Source organism: Cyprinodon tularosa, unplaced genomic scaffold (assembly GCF_016077235.1).
Source record: "Cyprinodon tularosa strain WSP-4 unplaced genomic scaffold, ASM1607723v1 ctg124, whole genome shotgun sequence".
In the NCBI taxonomy this organism is placed as follows: Eukaryota; Metazoa; Chordata; class Actinopteri; order Cyprinodontiformes; family Cyprinodontidae; genus Cyprinodon; species Cyprinodon tularosa.
In genome coordinates, this window is record NW_024038048.1 from 2,938,227 (window position 1) to 2,961,851 (window position 23,625).

Below are 23,625 nucleotides of genomic sequence, written 5' to 3' on the forward strand. Positions count from 1 at the left end.
AATGAATTAGTCAGAATTCTAAAACTGTCCATTATTCTGAGATTAAATCTAGAATTCAGAGAATACATTCAGAATTTTTTAATTTTTCAAAAATGTATTTTATTTTTGATTTTTTTTTTTTTTTTGAGTGACCATTATTTTAATGGCCTAATTTTCTGTAGATTTCCTCTTTTTTGTCGTTGCTTTTAGAGATGAACGTGATCTAAGACTGCAAACACTTAAATCTGTTTAAGCTCATTAGCAGCAAATGTTTTTAATTTGAAAGGCAGGAAGCTTTTGGTTCTGGTTTCCAGGTCGCTGCTTTGCAAATCAAACAAACAGCAATGTCTGACAAAAAGGAGGTGAATTTAACAGGAGTCCAGCAGAGTAAAGGCGTGTGGCTGGTTAAGGTTTGTTTAAACACATGCAGGATAACTATTAGTAGACATAAGGTCCAAAGAAGTGCTAAAAAATGCGTGTTTCTTCTTTGATTGTTGCACAAAGGCTGAAAGGAAAATCCCTTTCAGTGTTTATTCATAATTTTAAGAATTTTAAATAAGTATTTTTGATTAATTGTCCTTAATTTGTAAATCAATTAACTAACTGTAATATATTTTCACATATGTTTTTTTTTAAATTAGGTTCCAAAGTATTTATCTCAGCAATGGGACAAAGCTACAGAAAAGGGAGAAGTTGGGAAGATCTCAATAGAAAAGTATGTATCAAAAAACTTTTACTTTCTCGTTATCTGTTAAACCTGCAGACATTTAGATGATCAATCATTGCAATATTTCAGTGTTTTCCTTTAATTTGTCTCAAACTTCTGCTGAACAAGGCAGACATGTTAATTTATTCTAGAATCATTGATCCATATCCTTTTTCTCTTTTAACAGAAAACACGGTAAAACGGAGGTGAGACTTCTTAAAAAATGTTCATATTTCTTTCTACCATCAGAACATGTTTTTGAACTGCTGTCTTTGGCTCCCAGCTACATTACAGCCACAAACTTCAATACATCTTTTTGTAAAAGACCAACAAAAAAGAAGGGGAGAGTGGGGACAGCTGCAAAAGTTTTCACTTTTCCCTCAATTTCTCACTGGCTTTTTGTGAATGACCATATTTTAGCATAGTTAACTCACGTTGTTGCTCTACAAGCCCATTAGGTGCATAATTTGGGATCCTGATATAAAGCAAGTAACGTGGTTGAAGTGAGATTGTCCATATCTATGGGGACAGTTGCTACAGCAATTTATTGACACATAAAACTAATTTTTCATCACATTTTTTTAACCTATTGGCTTATTTAAATATTTTACTTGACTATTTCTCCTTTTCTTGTCTTGTAGAATTCTAGGAAACAAAACAGAAAATGTAGGATATTCTGCAACTTGGATAAAGCCTTTGGAGATGAATGTGATCAATAAGTAGACAGTTACAGCTGTGCATTGCAATGATCCTTCACCCTAATACCATCATTAAACTAGCAATGCTTCCATAAAACAATATTTTTGCACTATGACGTCTATGCCTGTTAAAAGCAGAGTAACTGATGATTTAAATTACAAAACTGTTAGGTTGTTCATACAGACGGTGTGGTGCAATCACATAAAAAGCAATCATTAGAAATATAACTTTTTATATATATATCCATTCAGTTCTCAATGAAGGAATTATGGTATGTGTCTGCTGTGTTGTAGGTACAGGAGGGGGTAACTGAGCATGTGCTGTTGGATTATCATCAGTCTAGCTAAATGCCTGTTGGTTAAATTAACAATTAACTGTCTCTAATCTCTCCACCTTACTAATGTGAAGATTCCCATGACATCTAGAAGTCTTTAGGGTGTAGACCGACCAGCTTTGCACGTTTTTGATAAATAGATTAAGCACAGGCAGACTGGATAGAGAGCTTCTATTAACATTTTTATACAAATCTATTCACTCGGATTTCGATCCAGGCTTTGACTAGGACATTTTTAGTGATGTACATGCAGCCCTGGCTCTATCTTTTGGATTGCTGTTTTACTGAAACTTCTCATACTAATATTGTGTGATCAGAACAACTAAGAATTTTCCTGTTAACAGTTTTTTTTACATGTGTTTGTACCTGATTGGATGAACTTGCATATCTTCGGTGTTTAGTGATACACTTTCTGTTTCATGATGCTGCATGGAACAGAGCTCTGTGAGATGTTTCAAGCCTCAAATATTACTTTATAACTTCAACCTGATTGACGTTATGGTTCTGAGTATTCACCAACATTTCTGACCAACCTCTGATGCCTTCATGGAACAGCCAGATTTATTCTCAGTGTGATCTGCTCATAAAACTGCTTCTGAAGGCAAATCAAATCAAATAAAACACACTGAAGTTTGTGGATGCAATGTGGTGTAAGTTTCCACGGGGGTGAATGCTTTTGCACGGCTCTGAGTGGAGCTCTGTTATTTTGGTTTTCTGCTGATATCCTCTCTTCACTATGTTGCACCCCATCTCTGTTTTCTCTTTCATGACTCAACTTCCTCACAGGAATCAATAAAGTTTCATCGCATCATGTCTGACCTGATTAAGCAGGAAGACAGCCGATAATACGACTTGTCAGTTGTGTATTGACTGAGCTGTTTGTTTCGTTTTTTTATTTAATTTTTTGGGTCCTTCTCAGGTATGTTTCAGTCTTAACGAGGAGCTGGCCTCCATGACTGCAGCAGGGGAGAAGGATGAGTCCCTGCAGATACCGAGGGAATATCCCTTCACAATGCACACAGTGGGCGCGCAGACCATGGCCGTCTTCAGCCAAAGCGAAGCAGGTCGGTGAAATACTCATGGTGCAAATACCTGCTCGCCTTTTCCCCTCTGACTTTACGGAGCAGACATTAGATTATAATGCTCCACAGCAGTTAATGTACATTATTTGTTGTAAACATTATTTTCCCATTCCAACATATAGAAACAGGAATAGATAGCATTTTGTTCAGGCAAAATATTCCAGCAGATTCTTCAGGTCTTTTCTCATATAATTCTCCTCTGTTTGCACTGTAAAATTCATGAGAAGAATCAGCCCAGCTTCTTATTTGTGGAGGACATTTTGCTGCCAGGCATAATGTGTCATACGTCCTTTCTGAGCCAGAAGGATTTTGCATCAGATCAAGAGCTTATAAATAGCTGCCACTGTATTGTTGTGTTGCTTGTTACTGTGTGACCAGAGTAATGCTTCAATTCTGTTTGATTACAGGAATTATTCTTCTAAAACGTAAAATTAAATTAAAGGTTGATATATTTCTGTATTCAGTCATCGCTCTATTAAAAATAAATAAATCACAGGAGACTGGCGGATCAAGAGCAGTGCACTACCTGCCAGGGTGCCGGCCCTCTGTGAGACATGAGTGATTTCTTCTCATGCATAATCGGCTGAGGTTGGCTTTAAAACAAAAAAAGCATATTTTGGGCGTCTCCCAAGGCGGGACAGAATTAGTTTAAAGCGTGCATTTTTGACTGCACACCAGCTCGCTCCAGAGGGGAGCGTGTGAAAATGGAGCAGTGCACAGATTTCTGGTACACTTTATTAGGCAGTGAAGATGAGATTTTTAAGGTGATGCTGCACAGAAACAATCCTGTGAAATCATCTGTCAGGGTTTTTTTGTTAAAAAAATACCAAATGGTTGTGTTTAGTTCAAGTAAATATGAGCTAAAACCTGCAACATCCTGATAATTTAACCAGCTGACTACATAGGCCCTGTATTTTAATTACAATGGGGAAACTGTTACAGTAGCAGCAAAAGATTATAGCCCAAGTGGTTACACAAATGTGGACCTTAACAAAAGTGTATAAAAATAACAGAAATTTTTTTTTTATTGTAATGGATATGTGAAAAATAGCAGCAAAACCAATGTGCAAAAAATAAAGCAGCATGTTATTTAACCTCTTGAGCCTGGCGGGTCCGATTCCTGCGTATGTTGATCTTTTTATAGAAATGGACTGTTCTGTTCTCCGATATGTATATATAACAATATGTTGAGGCGACACAGAAGCACGCGTGACCACTCTTCAACTTAGCAGGTACACTCTTTATTTGTTCCCCCCGCCCAACACAATACAGTACAAAGGTTCCTATGCACAGATAGCCTGATACTACATCCCCCTTTCTGAATAGGATTTGTTATGAGGGTCTACGTAAGAACATGTAGAAATGTAAACTTAAATTACACACCAGAAAGATGCATCCTGTGAAATAACCAAGATTAACTCAGTATCTTACTAATACTTCTCCACAGCAGAATGTGCTAGAACACTAACTTATTACTGCTTATTTAGTTTACACTAACATTGCACAAACTTAAATGTCTTTCCAGTCACAGACCCAGCATTAGAACAAAGATATAGATCAATCTCAGAACATCAGAGCAATCTCTATAACATTTAACTTTAGCTACTAAGAGGGAGGGGTGGACTACCCAAATCCTCTATCTGAGTGTGGGGATTATTCTGCCCCATGCAGAAAACTCACTCAGTTCCTATGAACAAATATAATCATCCAGATAGGCTGGAGGTCTCCTGTTCCTCAGTGAAACTCGACTCTCATGTGGTGGAGTCTGATGGCTATCCTCCTGCTGGTCTTCATCTGGAACCGGTGTGTGTGAAGAATTGTTAAGATTTTCTTCAGGTAATGTCTCGTGTGGAACAGCAGAAGTCTCAGGTGTAACAACAGATGTTTTGGCTGCTCCCGGAGTGTGTGAAAGATGGTAGCTATTCCTTCTCAGCTTGCCTCTGGGTGTCTCGATGATGTAGGATCGAGGCGACCCTGCTCCAGACACCACTGTTCCTCTGGTTTGCAGATCTGTCACCCACACATTCGCCCCTGGACGTAGGAGTGACATGTTGCGTGCCCGGTGCCTCCGGTTGTAGTTTTGTGTTTGTTTCTGCCTGTAGTTGTTCTCCGCAGTCCTCAGCTTTTCCACATCAATCGTCTTTGGCGTTAGCTGCGACTGAGTAACAGGAACAGTTGTCCTTATCCTCCTTCCCATGAGAAGCTCAGTTGGACTGAATCCATTCGCTAATGGAGCTGAACGGTAGGCCATAAGAGCAAGATACGGATCTCCCGCCTTTTTAAGGAGATTCTTGACAGTTCTGACAGCTCTCTCAGCCTCCCCGTTGCTTTGAGGGAAATTTGGGCTGGATGTTTCATGACTGAAACCCCATTCTTGTGCAAATCTTTTGAAGGAATCCGAAGCAAACTGTGGCCCATTATCAGAACGGAGACGTTCTGGTATGCCATGGCGTGCAAAGATGGACTTACAGTGTTCGATCACTCCCTCAGATGTTGTGGATGTAAGTTTTACAACTTCAAAGAATCTGGAAAAATAATCCACAACAATCAAGTATTGTTTGTCCTTAAACTGGAATAGATCAGCTCCCACCATGACCCATGGTCTTTGTGGAAATTCAGTGGACAGTAGTGGCTCTTTGTGTTTAGTTCTCTCCCGACAACATGTGTCACAGGTCTCCAACAGCTTAATCAGCTCACTGCTGAGACCTGGCCACCACACTGAATGTTTGGCCCTTTCTCTACATTTAGTTATCCCCAAGTGACCCTCATGCAGCTTCGATAGAATGTCCTTCCTGAGAGAAGCTGGAATCACTATTCTGCTACCATACAGAAGCAGACCATTTTGGACAGTAAGTTCCCCTGAAAACGGCAGATAAGGCTGGAAACCTTTTTCAATAGAGTATTTATCTGGCCATCCGTCCACACAGAACTTTTTCAGCTGTTGGAGTACACTGTCGCCATCCTGATGTCTCTGGATTTCCCTCAGTCGTGGTTCCGTGGCAGGTAAACATGCAACGACTGAGTCAACGTACAAGTTGACCTCCTCTTCTTGCAGTCCTCCCAACTCGTTGAGGATTGGAGCTCTAGACAAGACATCAGCTGTAGCGATATTTTTGCCAGCCACATGGGAAATACTGTAGGAAAATCTCATTAGTCTCATTCGCAGTCGCTGTATGCGAGGAGGAAGCTCATTTAGACTCTTCGACCCCAGCAGCGGGACTAACGGCTTATGATCGGTTTCAATGTGGAACCTCTTCCCGATCAGAAACTCTGCGAACCTCTCACAGGCCCATGTTGAAGCGAGAGCCTCTTTCTCAATCTGAGCATACCTCTGCTCTGTCTCGCTGAGAGACCGTGATGCATATGCCACTGGCCTCCATCCTGTATCAGGGTGTTTCTGGAGAAGAACTGCACCGAGTCCATACGATGATGCATCTGCTGAAACGCATGTCTCTGCATTCGGGTCATACAACGCTAGTCCTGGTGGTGTCGTCAGATCTGTTTTAATGGCGTCGAAAGCTCGTTGCTGTGGTGGACCCCATAACCACATGTTTGACTTCTTCAGAAGATCTCTCAACGGTCGGGTTTTCTCTGCCAGGTGTGGGAGGAACTTCCCCAAGATGGTTCACCATACCCAGGAAGCGTCTCACCTCGCTTATATTTTTGGGCTCCTCCATGGCTCTTATAGCACTCACTTTATCAGGGTCTGGACTCACTCCTGATGCATCAATAATTTGTCCCAAGAACTTTATGCTGCGTTTAGAAAACTCACATTTGTCATTCAGTGTTACTTTCGCTTCCTGGAGTCGAAACAGTGCCTTCCTCAGTCTTTCATCGTGCTCCTGCTGTGTCGTCCCCCAGATGAGGACATCATCCATCTGACAAAGGACTCCATCCAGGCCCTCTAGAATCCGTGTCATGCGTTTCTGGAAGTGCTCTGGTGCTGATGAAATCCCAAAGCAGAGCCGATTGTAGCAATAGCGCCCAAAAGGTGTAATGAAGGTGGTGAGCAGGGAAGACTCCCTTGACAGTGGAATCTGCCAGAATCCAGCATTGGCATCCAATTTGGAGAACACTTTTGCTCCTGCTAGCTGTCCGAGCGTGTGCTCAACTGATGGCAGTGGGTGTTTTTCTCTCATGACATATTTATTCAGTTCTGTGAGATCAATGCATATCCTCACCTTGCCAGAGCTCTTAGGGACAACCACCATAGGTGCACACCAGTCTGTTGGCTCCTCCACTTTGGTGATGACCCCTTCCTGCTGCATACGGTTGAGCTCCTCTTTAACCTTCGGCAGTAGGGGGAGGGATATGCGCCTCGGCGTTGAGAGGGAGAAAGGCTGCGCATCAGGTGACAGAACAATGTTATACTCGCCCTCCATCAGTCCTAGTCCTCTGAAAAGTTTAGGAAACTCCTGCTTCACAGCATCAATGGAGTCCAAACTTATTTGGTTCACCCTGGCAACTAATTTTAATGCCATTGCAGCACGCCCACTCAGCAATGATGTACATAAATCCTTCACAACATAAATGTCCTCCTCAGTACTAACACTGTTGTTGCTGAGTGTTGCTGTAAACATGCCTTTCACCTTTAATCCAGTACCTCCTGGTCCCTGCAGGATTTTCTTTGGTTTCTCTAACTTACCAAATTGGCGCTGAGAATACAGTGTTTCTGGGACAGCAGTGACATCAGCTCCTGTGTCAATTTTAAATACAGTCTTATGTTTGTCCACCAGAATGTCCGTCATCCATGGATTGTCTTTAACTTCTGCAGAAAGTGATCCCAGGAAAGCAACATCATTATTTGTCTCTGTGCTTTCTGTGGCAAACCCAGCATTCACTTCACATATTTTTTTATTTCTGCAGACCCTAGCAAAATGTCCCTTTTTCCCACAATAATTGCAGGCTGCTTCTCTAGCAGGGCATTGCTGCATACTGTGTCCTTTCGTGTCACCGCATCTTCTGCACTGTGCCTTTTTATCCTGTCTTGCTTTTGTGACGACATATTTGGGCGGCGCCTTCGGCTGTCTAGGCCGCACACTCCCGCTCGCGTGAACGCGGTCCAACTGCGCGCCAGCTACGTCTGACTTAAAGTTAGCATGAAGCATCTCCTGTTGCTTTTTCACTAGCTCGCTCTGACGGGCTCTGTTTAACGCTTTCTCTAGCGTCATATCAGGGTCCATTTGTAACTGTTCTGATAGTCTTTTATCTCTCAGACCCACGACGAATCTGTCCCGCACCATCTCATCATGCAGCGTCCCGTATCCACAGTATTCAGCCAGACAGTGTAACGCGGTGTGAAAGCCGTCAATGGACTCACCCGTCTCCTGTTGTCGCTGATTAAATTTCGCCCGCTCAAATATAACGTTCCTGCGGGCTACGAAGTGAGCATCCAGCCGTCCCTTAACTGTGTCGTACTCACTCGCTTCTTGTGGAGTCAGATGCAGGGAAACCAGTATATCTTCTGCCTCGTCCCCCATGGTGTATATCAGCGTATTTACTTGGTTTTCGTCCGCTTGTGTCTCCAAACCAGACGCGATGCGAAACCTCTCGAAACGCTTTATCCATTTCGTCCAGTCTTCTGCTCTGAACGTGAATTTTTCCGGCGGGGCGACTTGAAACTGGTTCATGACGTTGAATTATTATTATTATGTTCAGCCGTCAGTTTTCTCTTCGCTGAGTAGTCTATACTTCTGACACCATGTTCTGTTCTCCGATATGTATATATAACAATATGTTGAGGCGACACAGAAGCACGCGTGACCACTCTTCAACTTAGCAGGTACACTCTTTATTTGTTCCCCCCGCCCAACACAATACAGTACAAAGGTTCCTATGCACAGATAGCCTGATACTACATGGACCAAACACAGTCACATGGTGTTTCATCCACACGCCTTTCAAAATGAGGCTTTAAAATTTCTAAAACATGTTTCGGAATTATTATTATTATTTTTTTTTACTTTTTGTTTTATAGCTGTGTAAACAAATAAAAAGAGATTTAAAATTCCATCTGACATCTCGTACTCTGCCTGATTAATGTAACAGTACGTATTAATTTTTAGCCCCACCCCTTAATGGCCAGCATCATTGGAAGCTAGAGGCTCAGACCTTTCCAAAGAGCGGTCGTAGGTAATTGTGAGACCATTTCAGGTGATGTAACTAGCATGCGTTACATAAGCTTGCTCTGTGTGTGAAAACTACTAGCATAGTTTGGTGATATTATTGTGTGTTCTTTGGTAAATTTCAATAAAAAAAATGCTAAATCTTAGGATCAAAGGCTTTGTCTTATGCAGAAGGCCTCCAATAATGTAATTCGGCATATTTGTCTGGCCAGATTCCCCTCTATGAGTGGAAAAATGCATTTGGCATAATTTGGCCAGTTTGGCACCACTGTACCAAAATTACATTTCCGCTTACAACACTGCTAACCAAACCTTTAAGGAAGAAACATGCCTCAGCTTATTTAGTCCAGATTTGCTCGAGTTAAGTCAAGATGTGGATCTATAAAGTCTGAAGGTTGATCCAATGATTTAAATGAGTTTTCATGGTGTTTTGAAGTGTTTGTTTTGATTTTTTTTTTTTTTTTTTTTTTTTGGTTAGGCTAAATATTTTAAGATTTTCATTTGTTTAATCACCTATAAATCAGGCATGGTGATATTTACAATAGTGGTTCCAACTGAAAAAATTCCTCAATGCCTTTCTGTCGTACAATTACAAAGAATTGTATTTCCAATTTATAGTTTGGGAGCTGTACTTGCTTTAATTCACATATGTTACTTCAAGGTGGAATTTGCTCCTTAAACCCTCTGGGCTAAAGGGTTAACTGACAAAAAAAATCATGCAAAAATCAGCATGAATGTAAAAACTTATTGATGTTGTTGGGAACAGTGATGGTTATAAAGTCTAAGAGCTATTGGGAGGAAGGATCTGTGATAACACTCCCTGGTGCATTTAAGGTGCAGCAGTGTGTAACTCAAGTATGTATTCATGCCATCAGTACATTCATCCCTTAATTTTTTTTCAGATTAAAATGTTAGTTGTTCTTTAGAAAAAGTGTTTCTATCAAAACTATTAATTTCTTTATTTTTAATTTCAAATTTACAAGTAGTAATTATGGATTTGTGATCTTTTAAACCAACCCACTGCATGATGCCAGCATTATCATGTTTTACATTAGAGATGTTGTTATACTAAAATAAGCCACTTAAAAAAAAATCCCCAGTAACTGCACTGTGGTAAAAGACAAACTCTGAAACCAGCTGAAAAAAATCAAACTTTTGTAAGAGAGTGACAGCTGTTCCAGATTAGTTTTTATACGGTAATGAAGCAAACGATAACAAGTAATATTATCAAAAGGTGACTCAGCAGTTATTTCTGGACCACCACCAGCTGATGGTTTATATGGTAGTTTCATTCTGTTGTAATCAAATAATTTTGTGCATGTTTGAAATTTTGCTTCAGTGCAGAAAAAAGGGAAAATTACCCTGTTCTGGTTTTGTGGATTTCTTTTTAAGTTTTATTTTTTAAACCTTTCCTGAAAAATTTTATATTTTCCTATGTTCTAAACAAATATATAGCTACTTTTTAAAAGCAAAACCAACAGCATGATACTTTCACTACCATGTTTTATTGCAGCTTGGATACTGATAGAAAATATAAATCAACAAGAATGGGGGAAATATAAATTATAATGAACAAATTTTATATAAATGATGTATATCTTTCTTTTTTTAGGGAAATCTATGAAGCTTGTGAGAGTATAAATATATTTAAACAATAGTTAAAAGCAAACAAATTTTGCCCTTATTTCTTCTCTTTCTTTTTTTTTTAAATGTACTGAAATACTGTCAATTCAGTCCAGATTTAAACCATCCTTTATGCATTTGTTTTCATTTTGGCTCATCTAAAGTTGGTCCTAATGTCAAAGAGGAATTGTTTGGAGTTAATATTTAGAATAAAGCTTAATTTCAGACAGAGCAATTTCATTGTCTTTACAACTAAACTGTAAATGATAATTTTAGCTTCTGAATGTGAAGCTTTGAATCAATTTCAGAATCATTAGTCATGATTTACAGCAGGGGTCCCAAAGTCCAGTCCTCAGAAACTGCTATCCTGCAACCCTTCTTCAACACACCTGACTCAGATAAATGGCTCTTACCGTTCCGCTGCACAACTCATTGACATTCTGATGAGGGAATTAAGCCATTTCATTTTCTTTCTAGCACAGTTTTCCAGGAAATAGCTTAAAAATTCTGAGTTCATGATCCACAGCACTTTAACAAGCTATCCAGAGCCTGTGAAAAAGAAACTGGTCAAAAAGGGACAGGTCCTCCCCTATTCTTAGCAGTGGGTGTGAGGTAAAGAGATATAGGTCCTTATCCAGCCTTGTAGCTTGTTATTAAAAGAAAGGGGCATCTGTGACACATTGTACTGTATTTTTATCTCAGGATAGAGCAGAGAGCAGGATTCCCAATTAAAAATCTCTAAGAAGCCAGATCAGAAAAAAGTATACTTTAAAGTTGTTGTGTATTTATTTTTAATGGCTCGTTAGCAGTGTCCAAAATGTCACAGTACTGTATGTTTCCAGATTTTTAATGGGAAATTGCTGTTCAATAAAAGGAATCATATATATTTTAATTATTTTTACGCCTCTTTACCATAAAGTGGTGCTGACTCTACCTGTTGACTGCTACTTTCAGAAATCTGAGCCTCAATTGTAATTCATTTTTTTTTTTTTTTGCTCATCCAGCTTTATTCTACCGCCGCCCTCCTACCCTTTCGATGCTCCCACACTTGCAAGTGCGTTAATGCCTCCTACATGTGATAATGGATTTTTCTCCTTTTTCCATGGCTCTTATCTGTTATTTTCGTTTTTATTAGACACATTTTACCGTGTTCTATGTTGAGGATATTTACTGGAGTTAACATGTTTTTAGTCTGAAGTAAATCTTGAAGCAGTGGGTGGGTGGAAGTGTTACAGATGTTTGCCATGTTAGAACCTCCTGTATGTGAATGCGGTAAACGCAGGAGCCAGGAGGTATGAAGTTCTTAGTTTTTTTCTGCTCAAAGGTGTAAATGCTGCAGATAAAGGGCTCAAAAAGCTGGAAACAAGAAGTGGGATAAAGTCCTCTGAGATGCGGTGGTGTGTAATCTGGTATTTACCTGACCAGCTCCTCCCCCCGTTCGCCTACAGGAAGGTGCACCGGTCTCCCACACAGTGCTGCTCTTTGACACACATGCATGTTTTAAAAAACAAGCAGCTGTGTCACATCCGTACCTGAATACTCAGAGTTGGTTTGATGTGCCCTTGCACTTTTATGAATCTTGTTACAGAAAAGCCACAATTAAAACCATTTTAACTATTTTCCCTCTCTGTATTACATTATATAATACCAAACATGCATGTTTTTAGAAAACCAAAAACATGTATTTTTGCTTAACACCAGTATAAAGCTCTAACTTCAATTCAATTTATTTATATAGCATCTATTCACTGCAAGTCATCTCAAGGTACTTTATAGAGACAGCTCAATCGGATCATACAGTCAGATCGGTTTGAAGCAGAACCAGTTTGAGTGGCATTCTGCCGAGGCCGACTGGATGTTTAAGGTGAGAGAAGCAGACATACAAAAGTAGCATGGAAGCGCTGATCCATAAACACTCTCTATTGGAAAAGGTAAATGTAACTTAGCTCCATAGGTGACTTGGAAAGAAACACTTATGCAGATGGACCTATGAGCATATTTGACGTATGTCGATGTGTGCCAGCATACTTCAGCGAGCTCATAACTTACCGTATACAAAATTGACTCATACTTATCCAACATATGCCAGCGTTTTTTGGCAGATTTTTCATCTTCAGGCATACGCTGTCTAAATCGTTAAGGTGTTACAGGGGCTTTAAACGTGCAATTTTTCTATATCTGTGTCGAAACAACACATTTTAACACATTTTGTTGACTTTGACTGCTTTAAAGGGACCGGTGCATTAGCTTTGTGACAAAAATATGTTTTCTCCGTGAGCTGTTAAAATGCATTGTGTTGTCTGTAACACATTGAGTTGGCCTCTTTACCCTTTGCAGCTCTGGGGGTCATATCATGACAAAGGTGAACATTTTGTTTTGGTTCATCCTGAATTATGTTTTTTTTTTTTTTTATCTAACAGAAGAGGTTTGATGAGTGTTATTTTATTAACAGTGGTTCTGGATGCAGGGTAGTATGTTATCTAAGCAAGCCTCTCTACTGTTTAATGAGACAATCTTTCTGTCAGATCCTCTGGTTCCTCTGAGTTACATGTGACCTTTCCCTCACACGTTTATTAAGATTCGCCGTCAAAGTTTGAAACAAATGGGGACATTTATTTAGTGCTGAAGCGCTTCCATTTTGACCAGAATTCAGGGAAATTATGATTAATATACCCACGTGCTGCATGAAAAAATGTTTTCTTATCAACTTTTTTATTTAAGTTAATAATAATTGATGAGTCTAATTTCATTTTGCAGACAGATCATTCAGTTAAATTGATCTGTCTAAGGAAAACCAGTTGATTGCATCGAGACATTTGCAATCCCTCACACTAAGCATGTTTGTAGTGACAGTGGAGAGGAAAAACTCCTTTTTAACAGGAAGAAACCTCCATCAGAACCAGGCTCAGTGTGAGCGGCCATCTGCTGAGGCCGACTGAGGTTCAAGGATACAGAAGTAGAGATACAAAAAGCAACTATAAAAGGCGGCCCGGTCCAGGAAACGCACAGCCAGGCAGATGAGCTATGAACCAGCTCCCATGTCAGAGGATGAAGAGAGCACATCCAGGCAGTCACAGTCAGAGAAACAGGACTACACTGGAAAAACAGGCCAATCTCCAACATCTATAAACAAAGGTGTTGATGGCAGCAGCACAGCTGTTATTTCTCTCCAGGATGGAGTCACAGCCAAACAGTAACAGAGCAGATGAAGCTACTATGAGAAAAAGCAGAGAGAGCAGAACGTTAGAGATTGAACTAACAGATTCTGCAGAGTGGGAGAATTGAGATAGATTGAAGCAGAATGATTAAAAAAAATGGGTCCCCATGTCCTCCAGAAGATTTATTTTTTCAATTAAATCCTCCACTGCTGTCACAAGAAATTATCTACTATATTGTTAAACGTATAGCTAGCGACTCCACCTATCCTTCACTGCCAGGGTTGTCAGATCTGCCTGTTTCCAATCCAAAATAACAATGTGGAGGAATGCTCCAACTTTCCGCGATCTTGTCTGACCTGCTTGAAAAGAGTATCACTTTAAACACCACTCAGGAATACGTAGGAGACTTAAATAGCCCGACACCATCCTCATGGGGTTGAAGCAAAAGCTGAGATACAACCTAAAGGTATAGCTGTATCTTATTCCTTGAAAACTTCATGAGAGAATTTTTTTAACTGTTCTATGCAGGTTTATTAATTATTAATGTTTTGTCTGCAAAAACTGTCAATAATGTCTCATCAAAACTTTATTAAAATCTGATATTGGCCAAAATGTGTTTAAATGTGGTATAATACAATGGACATTAGGAGAACAGAGGTTTAGGCCACTTTACTGCTGGTGCATCACCTGGAACCTGGAAAAACTTTCTCTATTAATGAACAAGCTGGTGGTTTTCAAGCTAAAAAATGAGAATTAATGCATTGCTTTGGAAGGGAGAAGGGTGATGGGCTTTCTTTGGTATCCAGATTTACTGCTTGTATCCGAAAGTAACATCTGCTCTTGTATCAATCAGCACACAGAAAAGTACCGTTATGCCTTGATTAATAAAAGATATGGAAGAAAAAAATAATTTCCTTTTATTTGCTCCAGAAGCCCAAAGATAAGAAGATTTCTTTTTTTGTTGTTGCAAAAAACAGAGAAGTTTGTTAGATAAATTAGAAAAGGGAAACTCTTATAAAATCACATTATTTTCTGTGAATGCTTTTGAAAATACACTAAATAACTTTTGCTTGTTGCAATGCTTTCAAAAATGAACCCCAGTTGGAGTTTCCTTTCCGACTAAGCTAGCAGCTCCATCTTTGGCCACTAGTAAGGAAATGCATGATTTAGCTGTTGCCTCCAGTGGTTAATCCCTATAATCCAAACAAATTCTGTGCATTTCTTTCCTCCCTGTCGTGCAAGTTTGAAATGAGCCAACAGCAACAAGAGGTTGCTAATGGATACCGCCGGTGCGTGATACGAACACGCATAACGTCTGGCTTGGCTTTTGTGTTCCGAGGCCGCTAGCTGAATATTCCTCCGTTATTTCCTCTCCCGTGGCTCTGCATTGTTCCGGATAAGCATCAGGTATTGATTAAGAGGTTGCTAAGGAACAGGCTGGGCATCCACAGAAGCCTGCAGAAGAGAACAGTAAGGAAGATTTAATGTTCTGCCTTTTTTACAGTTTAGATTTTTATTTTTATTTGTTTTTTTGATTTTTTCTTTGCTGTCTGTTAGGCTTTTTACTGAAACTTTAAAATCCTGGAATGCATTGAAATGAAAAACCCAAAGTTTGATTAAGTTACTTTGGCTGTTCACGACTTTGCATTACTCTTTTTAACTCATGAATTATTTCTTTCTGAAGATGACATTTCAGTCTGGGCAGCACTGTTTGCCTTACTGTGTGGCTGAGTTAAACAGTCAAATAAAGAAAAGTTATAAGTTTTAGTCTTATAAAAGTTCTTGTAACTCGTTTTGTCTTAAGTGTTCTTCTTGACCAACTCTCAAAAGATTTTTTCTGCTCTTGCCCCACATTTTCATTAGGTTTAAAATCTTAATCATGTTTAATCCAGCAGAATAATCAGCTACTCTCTCAAGCTGTTTGTTTTTCTTATTTATTATAATCTCAGTTTATGTATTGGAAAGGATTTTACTTTCCTTTCTTTCAACACTTGACTTTTTTTTTTTCTTGTGCTCTTCTATAATTGACATCTCTCGGAAATGCATGACTAATAGTTGTCTGGTTTACAGATTCTCCTACCTGAGAGGTTGATCTAGCCAACTCCTCCAGAGTTGCATGGGCCTATTGGCTGCTTCCCTGAAAAATGTTCTCCTAGCCCAGGTGGGCGTCCAGGTCTTGGTAGGATTACAGAGGTAGCTACCAAACTGTTTCCATTTTAGTCTGATGGACATTCCTCTGAGAAGTAAAAAAAAAGGAAGATATAACATTGCTTTATATTGCATAGATCAGGCATGTCCGAAGTCGAAGGCTGCAGGGATTAAAGTATTCCGGCCCCAGGCCGGATTTCAGGCTCATAGAGATTGCCTGTGGGTAAAAAAGATCGCTTGAAAATAAATTGACGGTAAATAAATCATTCTTGCATTTGTTATCCAATGGTAGCAAAGGAGCACTCTGACACTAACAGTATTAGCCAAACAGAAGAAGAAAGGGGCGGGTAGCTACGGCAACAGCTGATGTACCTGTGTCAATAACTGACCATGTATGCGAGTTAGAAATAAGGGTTTGTGCTTTCCTTGCCGATAACGACCTCTCATTCACACTAGACATAGATGCACTTTTGCCATCTTCTGGACGTTTTTGGTACCGGATTTTCAAAAGTCAAATTTAGTCTTTAGTCATTCATACAATATCTGATCCCATGCCCCCACACCCTCCTAGCATGGCTTGAAAAAAACGCACACACATTTATATATTATATGAGTTACTTGCCTGGGTCGAAAAAGTTGAAGCTCAGGATTGTTTTTGCTTTAATCCCTGGGGCTGCGATCTCACAGCTTTACAATGTTTTTCGCCTTCAGCATCACTGATTCTGATGTTTGCAGTTCAACAAATGCCTATTAATCAGATATCAATTGAAATCAGCTGTGCTGAAGCAGATAAAATCTCTAAAACATCCAGGACCTTCAGGATCGACTTTGACATACCTGGAGCAGATGGAATCAGTTCTTCTATGGTTGTATTGTAGCACCGGTTTTATAGATCAAAAATGCATGAAGCAAGATTCTTTAGTTGGTAAAAATACCAGCATAAAAATTACACAGATTGTCAGAATTCTTAAGACAGCGGTAGAAAACATATTTCCTTGGGATTCACTTGTTTAAGAGTACATCCCTTTTGGTTAGAAATCCAGTTTAAGTAAATATATGAACAAGCAAGCCAGTAAGTCATTTATTTATGTATTTCATTAGTGGCTATTTATCTGTGAAGATTCTCCGTCATCCAGGTCATGGTTGAAAAGTTCATTTTGGGCAACTGGATGTGAAGTTTTCTAGAAGACGTTTCACCTCTGATCCAAGAGGCTTCCTCAGTTCTAACTAGTGGTGGGCAGCACTAAGATTAACATACTGTAGGTCTAACAAAAGAAGTTGGGGTTAAAAACAAAGGAGAGGGAAGAAAACAGAAGAAGGAACATAGTCATTCTCTGTGCTGCTGGAGTCTCTGAAAAACTCTGGAGGATTTTCAACCAGCACCAGATCCCTGTGCACTTTAAACCCGGCAACATCCACAAACAAAAACTGGTTCGCCGGGAATATAAGACCCCAGAAACAAAACCGACAACATGTTTTACCTCGTTCAGTGTAGTGAAGAGTGCACAGACCTTTACATTGGAGAGACAAAGCAACCGCTTTATAAGCCCATGGCTCAACACAGGAGCGCCAACTCCTCAGGACTCAGCCCTACACCTGAAAGCTAAAGGACACTCATTTGAGGACAACGTCTATATTCTGCCAGAGGAAGAAAGATGGTTTGAGCGAGGGGTTTAAGAAGCCATCTTTATCAACCTGGAAAATTTTTATTTTTTAGGATAATGCATCCAAAAAGATATTCCCCTTTAATTTGCTTTAAATTCTCCCTGACCTATCTGCTTTGCTCTTCGGTCATAAAGGTGCCGTTTGTTTACTGATGTTCCCTGAAAAACTTCTGAAACCATCACTGAGACGGTTTTAGGGAGTCAGAGTGAAGTGGGCAAACTCTGAACACCTCTGCAATCCTAACTTTTTAGGTTTTCTTCATAAAAAGACATTAAAGTTTGTGCTTTTAACTTTTTTTGCAATAAAATGTAACAAAATCTAAAAGAACAAGTGTTTAAAAAAATAAATCTGGAGAGAAAATTAGTAAGAACAACAAAAAAAATGACATCACACTGATTTAAAACCTCAAAAAAGGGTCCTTGTCCAAAGTTTTGTAGCCAAACACTTTTTCTCCCTCTGTACTAATCTTTTACACCATGTTTCCTACTGGCTCTGCATACTTTAATAACAGGGCTCTCTTTTTCAGTTTGCTTTTACAGCCTGACTGTCTCATGAAGACTGGCAGCCCACTGCATGAGTCACTGCTGGAAAAAAAACTTTATTATTGTAGCTCTTTGGAGTTGCCAACTGTCACTTAGAAGACAGAGATGTCTGTTATGTGAAGGTTGAAATATGCTTTCGTTATCCAGTGAGTAAAGCGCTCCGTGTAATTTTAAGTCGGTTGAAAAACTTTCTGGAAGTGCTGTAGCAGAAAGGACTTTCTTGGTCTAATTCCAGCTGTCATATCTCAGATTAAAAAAATGGTTATTCATTCAACTTAAATCTTAAGTTGTTTGGTTTATGACAAGAGTAAACCATGCCCTTCGGTTCTGATTTATTGATCCTCAAAGCAGCCCGACGTCTTAGTTCTATGTTGGAATCCAATCTTAAAAAGCAGGTTTTAAATCCAGCATAGTCGCTATACCAACAATTCATTAGAAAAAGTTACAGTAAAAATGTTTTTGTTAATCTTCTTACCCTCCCTGCTATCCTTACTCCTCTGCCAGTGTTAAAGTATTTTATTTACATTTTTAACACTTGTTGTATGAGTCTGGAATGGCTTTTCTGTCAAAAAAACAAACAAAAAAATAACATAAAAATCCCCATTTTCCTGATTTTAACTCTGAAATAAAGTGCTAATTCTTTCTTTTGTTTCCACGGGACCAAACTTTAAAGCTATTCTTTTTCCAGTTAGGGAAACATGGGAAACAAGTATCCTAAAAACCACTGTAAATACTCTTAATGAACCGAAATTTAGCTAAAAATGGAAAAACGTATCACAGAAATACTTGCAGAGCAAAAACTCTGTTGGATTTTCTACCTTCCTGTAGCACCTAGCTCTGTTGCACTGTGAAATATTTTTTGTGTTGGACAAGTTGCTTCCAAAATGTAATGCATTTCATAATACAATGTATCCCTCGTTAGAAAGTAATACGTCTCGTTAAAATATTATAATCTGTCTAAAGTAATAACCTGATGACCTTTTTTGTTATTTCCTCTAAAACAAGCATTTTAGACAATGTGTTACAAAATGAAGATGCACAATAAATTGTCTTGAATAACTGAATCACAAAAATATGATGATATAGAATAATTAAACAACAGAAATCTTTACATGACATGAAACAAGCGGTCTTTCTATGCCTGATTTATTAGCTCCTGAGTAAAGTACATTAAGTAGTGTGAGTTTAGCCACTTAGGAAACATTGAACTAATGTGTAGCCATTGTGCCATCTTCTTCTGCTATTTTAAAATGATCTTCTGACACAAAACAAGCCTTCCAGGAAAAGAAAAAGTCTACTTTTCTTTTATTAAGCTGTTGTTTGTTTGAAACAGAAAGCTTTGATTTTAAAGCGTTATCTGCCTTAGGAACTGTCATATTACAGAAATTTACTTTATAACACATTATATTACTCCATTACACCCTGAACCTAATGCATTAGTGTAGCTCGTTACTTATATAACACCTTAAACCAGAATTAGTAATAATTTAGTTTAAAAATTATGACAGTTTATGTGGATACACTGCAAAAAAGTCATATTTTCCTAAAATAAGTGTCTTTTTTCTTGTATTGAGCATGTAAATGAAACACTGCCAATTGAATAAGACAATTTACATTTGAAATAAGAAAAAAAAACTGCGGTTTGATATTGCATAATATCTAATTATCTTATTTTTAGGGTTAAAAATACTCATTCCATTGGCAAATCATCTTATTTTCCTACTCAAATACACTTAATTTAAGACATTATTACTCATTATCAGAATGTTTTTGCAGTAAAGTATAGAAACTCAAATTATTTAAAGCAGAACAAACCTTAATACAAAATGTTGGCATTTTGTAAAACTACTTTAATTATGACAAACAACTCTGTGAGTTTGTGTCTAATGTTTGCTGTTATTTATGTTTTTGCTAAATGTTCTGTTGACATACAAATGCCCTTTCACAAGCTGATTCATTACTGGATACATCTAAAGCACTCTCCCCTGTGGCAGCATTTTGAGTCTCTTGTTAGTCACGACTTTTGGAGTAAACACTGTCTGATGCACTCAGTGGTCAGATAGTATTTACTGTGTCTGAAACTTTGATAAAGAATATCTGTCATTTGAAAACACACTGTTTATCTCAGCGTAATAAAGGCTGTGCAGAAGTGTTCCTACCTCACTAACTTATGTACATTTTGTAAGGTGTCACCAAAAAGCTTAAAGTAATCATAAAGCAAATGGAAAGGGATACATGCTGGTAAAGATTCTCAGTCATCCAGGTCATAGTCATTCCAAAAAATTTTTTTTTTTAATTATATTATGTTGGAATATCCAAACAACCTCTCCACAGATGCATGGCTCAACATAGGAGAGCAACCTCCTCTGGACAAGACTCTGCTGTCCACTTACACCTTAAGGACAAATTACAGTCTTTTGTGGGCTAACAAAGAAGACAGGTGGTTTGAAAGGGGTGTGAAGGAAGCCATTAAGACAGAAAAAACAACCTTAAACAGAAGGTGTGGACTCAGGTTTCAACTCTCGAAAACCTATAACACAGCATTTATTCCTTCCCATTACCACCTCAATCCTCGTCGCCATGTAGGTGATCAAAACATCGCTCCAGTAAGCCAGGCCAATAACGACCCTAACAACTCCCCATTACAAAGGGATGCACCTGTTTCGCATCAATTTGCACGTCTTCTAAGGTCTTCAACGGCGGTCCGGGGTACTGCATGGGGGTCGCGGAAGTTTTGGTTGATTAGACTTTTTTTTTAAATATTCCCTCCTGCAATTTTTTCCACTAATCGAAGTGTCTTCAAATACACATTAACATGAATTCAACACAGATGTCTTTCACTCATCAATGCACACATTCAGCGACACACAGGAGCTCTTTCAAGCTGGGCACCGTTTCATTCACAACACCTGTCCCATCAACCAGGAATCAGAATCAGCAACACTTTAATATTCCCAGGGAGAAATTGCTTTCGTTGCATTAGTCCATCTGTAATAGAGTGACTATAGGACCAGTTTGATATAACACAATTTCATACAATATATATAATTAGGGGGTCCCTGCTCCATCTCGACATCAGTTTGGGGGTCCTAGACCTGGAAAACGTTGAAGACCCCTGTTCTGAGTTATAAAAAGGATTTTGTTTTGCAATTCTATAAAGCCTGGAGCTCAACACTACTCCAGACATTTTGAATTAAGAAAGCTTTCTTAATGAGAAACTTTGGCAAGCCTTCCAGGAAAAAAAAAAAATCTGCTTTTCTTTTATTAAGCTGTTTGAAACAGAAAGCTTTGATTTTAAAGCGTTATCTGCCTTAGGAACTGTCATATTACAGAAATTTACTTTATAACACATTATATTACTCCATTACACCCTGAACGTAATGCATTAGTGTAGCTCGTTACTTATGTAACACCTTAAACCAGAATTAGTAATAATTTAGTTTAAAAATTATGACAGTTTATGTGGATACACCACAAAAAAAGTCATATTTTCTTAAAATAAGTGTTGTTTTTCTTGTATTGAGCATGTAAATGAAACACTGCCAATTGAATAAGACAATTTACATTTGAAATAAGAAAAAAAAACTGCGGTTTGATATTGCATAATTGTATAATATCTAATTATCTTATTTTTAGGGTTAAAAACACTCATTCCATTGGCAAATAAAATTTTTTCCACTAATCGAAGTGTCTTCAAATACACATTGACATGAATTTAACAATAGATAAATGGAGGCAGAAGACGTCTTTCAGTCATCAATGCACACATTCAGCGACACACAGGAGCTCTTTCAAAGATGGGCACCATTTCATTCACAACACCTCTCCCATCAACCAGGAATCCGAATCAGAAATACTTTAATAATCCCAGCGAGAAATTACTTTCGTTGCATTAGTCCATCTGTAATAGAGTGACTATAGGACCAGTTTGATATAACACAATTTCATACAATATATATAATTAGGGGGTCCCTGCTCCATCTCAACATCAGTTTGGGGGTCCTAGACCTGGAAAACGTTGAAGACCCCTGTTCTAAACCATAAAAAGGCTTTTGTTTGGTAATTCTATAAAGCCTGGAGCTCAACACTCCTCCAGACATTATTAATTGAGAAAGCTTTCTTAATGGAAAAAAAAGTGCTGTGGTTTAGATTTATTTCATATTTTTTGGAAGAACGGATACATGGTTTCTACTATCTACCCTTTTATCTTTTTGATTTGTGCACCGATTTCAGTCTATGGTAAAAACTTGTGGAGAACATCTAATAAGGCACTTTGATTCATTATCTTAAATGGGAAGAGTATGACCAGACTTCAAACCTACTAAGACGCACAGCCAATCACACACCAGGTGATTAAAGCGTCAATTGGAGTAGCAACCCACAGGCCTGCAGTAACTAGAGGATCTAGGGAGTTGAGGTTTAGATGGTAGGATTTGTGGACAGGGCAGCTACTATGCTAGCACTCTACAAAGCTGGTATTCATGGAAGAACCACAACATATTTCTTAGAAGAAAGCCACAAGAAGTCAACTAATGGATGCTTTTATCTAGTAGGAACAGGGAATTCAGTGAGAGCTGATGAGGAGATGGATTAGGGTTTTTCGTATCCTGCTTATGCCTTTTAATGGAATATTTTAATATTTTGTGTATATGATGTGCAATAGGATGTTTGCATTTCCTGAAAAGGTGCATTTAGCCAAAACTTAATGTTTTTTGATTTGCATTTTGCTACCTGAGTTGATATTGAATGATATACAGTATAGCCTAAATCAGCTTTTTGGAGGACCTACTAAAGAAATCTGTCTTGATAGTGTTTAATTTTGTTATGAGTAAAGGGAAATCAAAAAATCCATCAAATGTTTGTAACATCATAGAAAGGGAAAAAAGTGTAAAATTTAGGAAAACACTGCATATTCAGCACTACAAATTGACATAGTTTTTTTATAAATCATATAATTACTCTGGTGATTAGATTTATGCTAATCTATCTTTTTCTGTCAGTACTTGGTGTTGCAGGATGCTCCTTTAAGCAAGAATTTCATGCAAAAATTTTCCGATCAGGTTGACTTTCAGCCTGATCGTGCATCGTGTAGTGTACAGGGGGTTACGACGGGCGATTAGCCTCTCACGACCACCTCCCGATCAGGAATGGTGAGGTCGGGAGAAAATCAAACATGTTTGATTGTCAGTCGACCTTCATGGGCAAATTGCTCAGTAGGCAAACAAGGATTCTTCTTCTTCTTCCTCTCAGATGAAAATACAAAACAATGCCGTGGGTGCGGGCAAAATTGAATTCTTACTGTAAAATTGACAGAGCGTAGTAGCCACGTTTGGTCAGCCATTTCTTTGTCCAAATACGTCATCGCCTTTTCTTTTTAGGGCTTTCAGCACACAAAACTGCAGAAATTGCCAAGGCAGCGCGTTTCACTCCAGTTCAGTTCAATTCGTTTTATTTCTATAGCGCCAATTCACAACACATGTCATCACAAGGTACTTAACAGTTCACCAGATTATACAGTGAAACTGATTCAAAGTTTTCTATCTAAGGAAAACCAGTTGATTGCA

At 38.6% G+C, this 23,625-nt stretch overlaps 1 protein-coding gene across 1 annotated transcript in view; it reads left to right on the top strand.

Moving 5' to 3' along the window:
* The first annotated feature begins 323 nt into the window (after positions 1-323).
* Positions 324-23,625, top strand: part of LOC119777427 (general transcription factor IIF subunit 2-like) — an 80,538-nt gene continuing 57,236 nt past the window's right edge. The window contains exons 1-4 of the mRNA XM_038276296.1: positions 324-389; positions 621-694; positions 873-891; positions 2,638-2,782. Coding sequence (XP_038132224.1) covers positions 324-389; positions 621-694; positions 873-891; positions 2,638-2,782 — 304 coding nt within the window. The remainder of the gene's footprint in view (positions 390-620; positions 695-872; positions 892-2,637; positions 2,783-23,625) is intronic.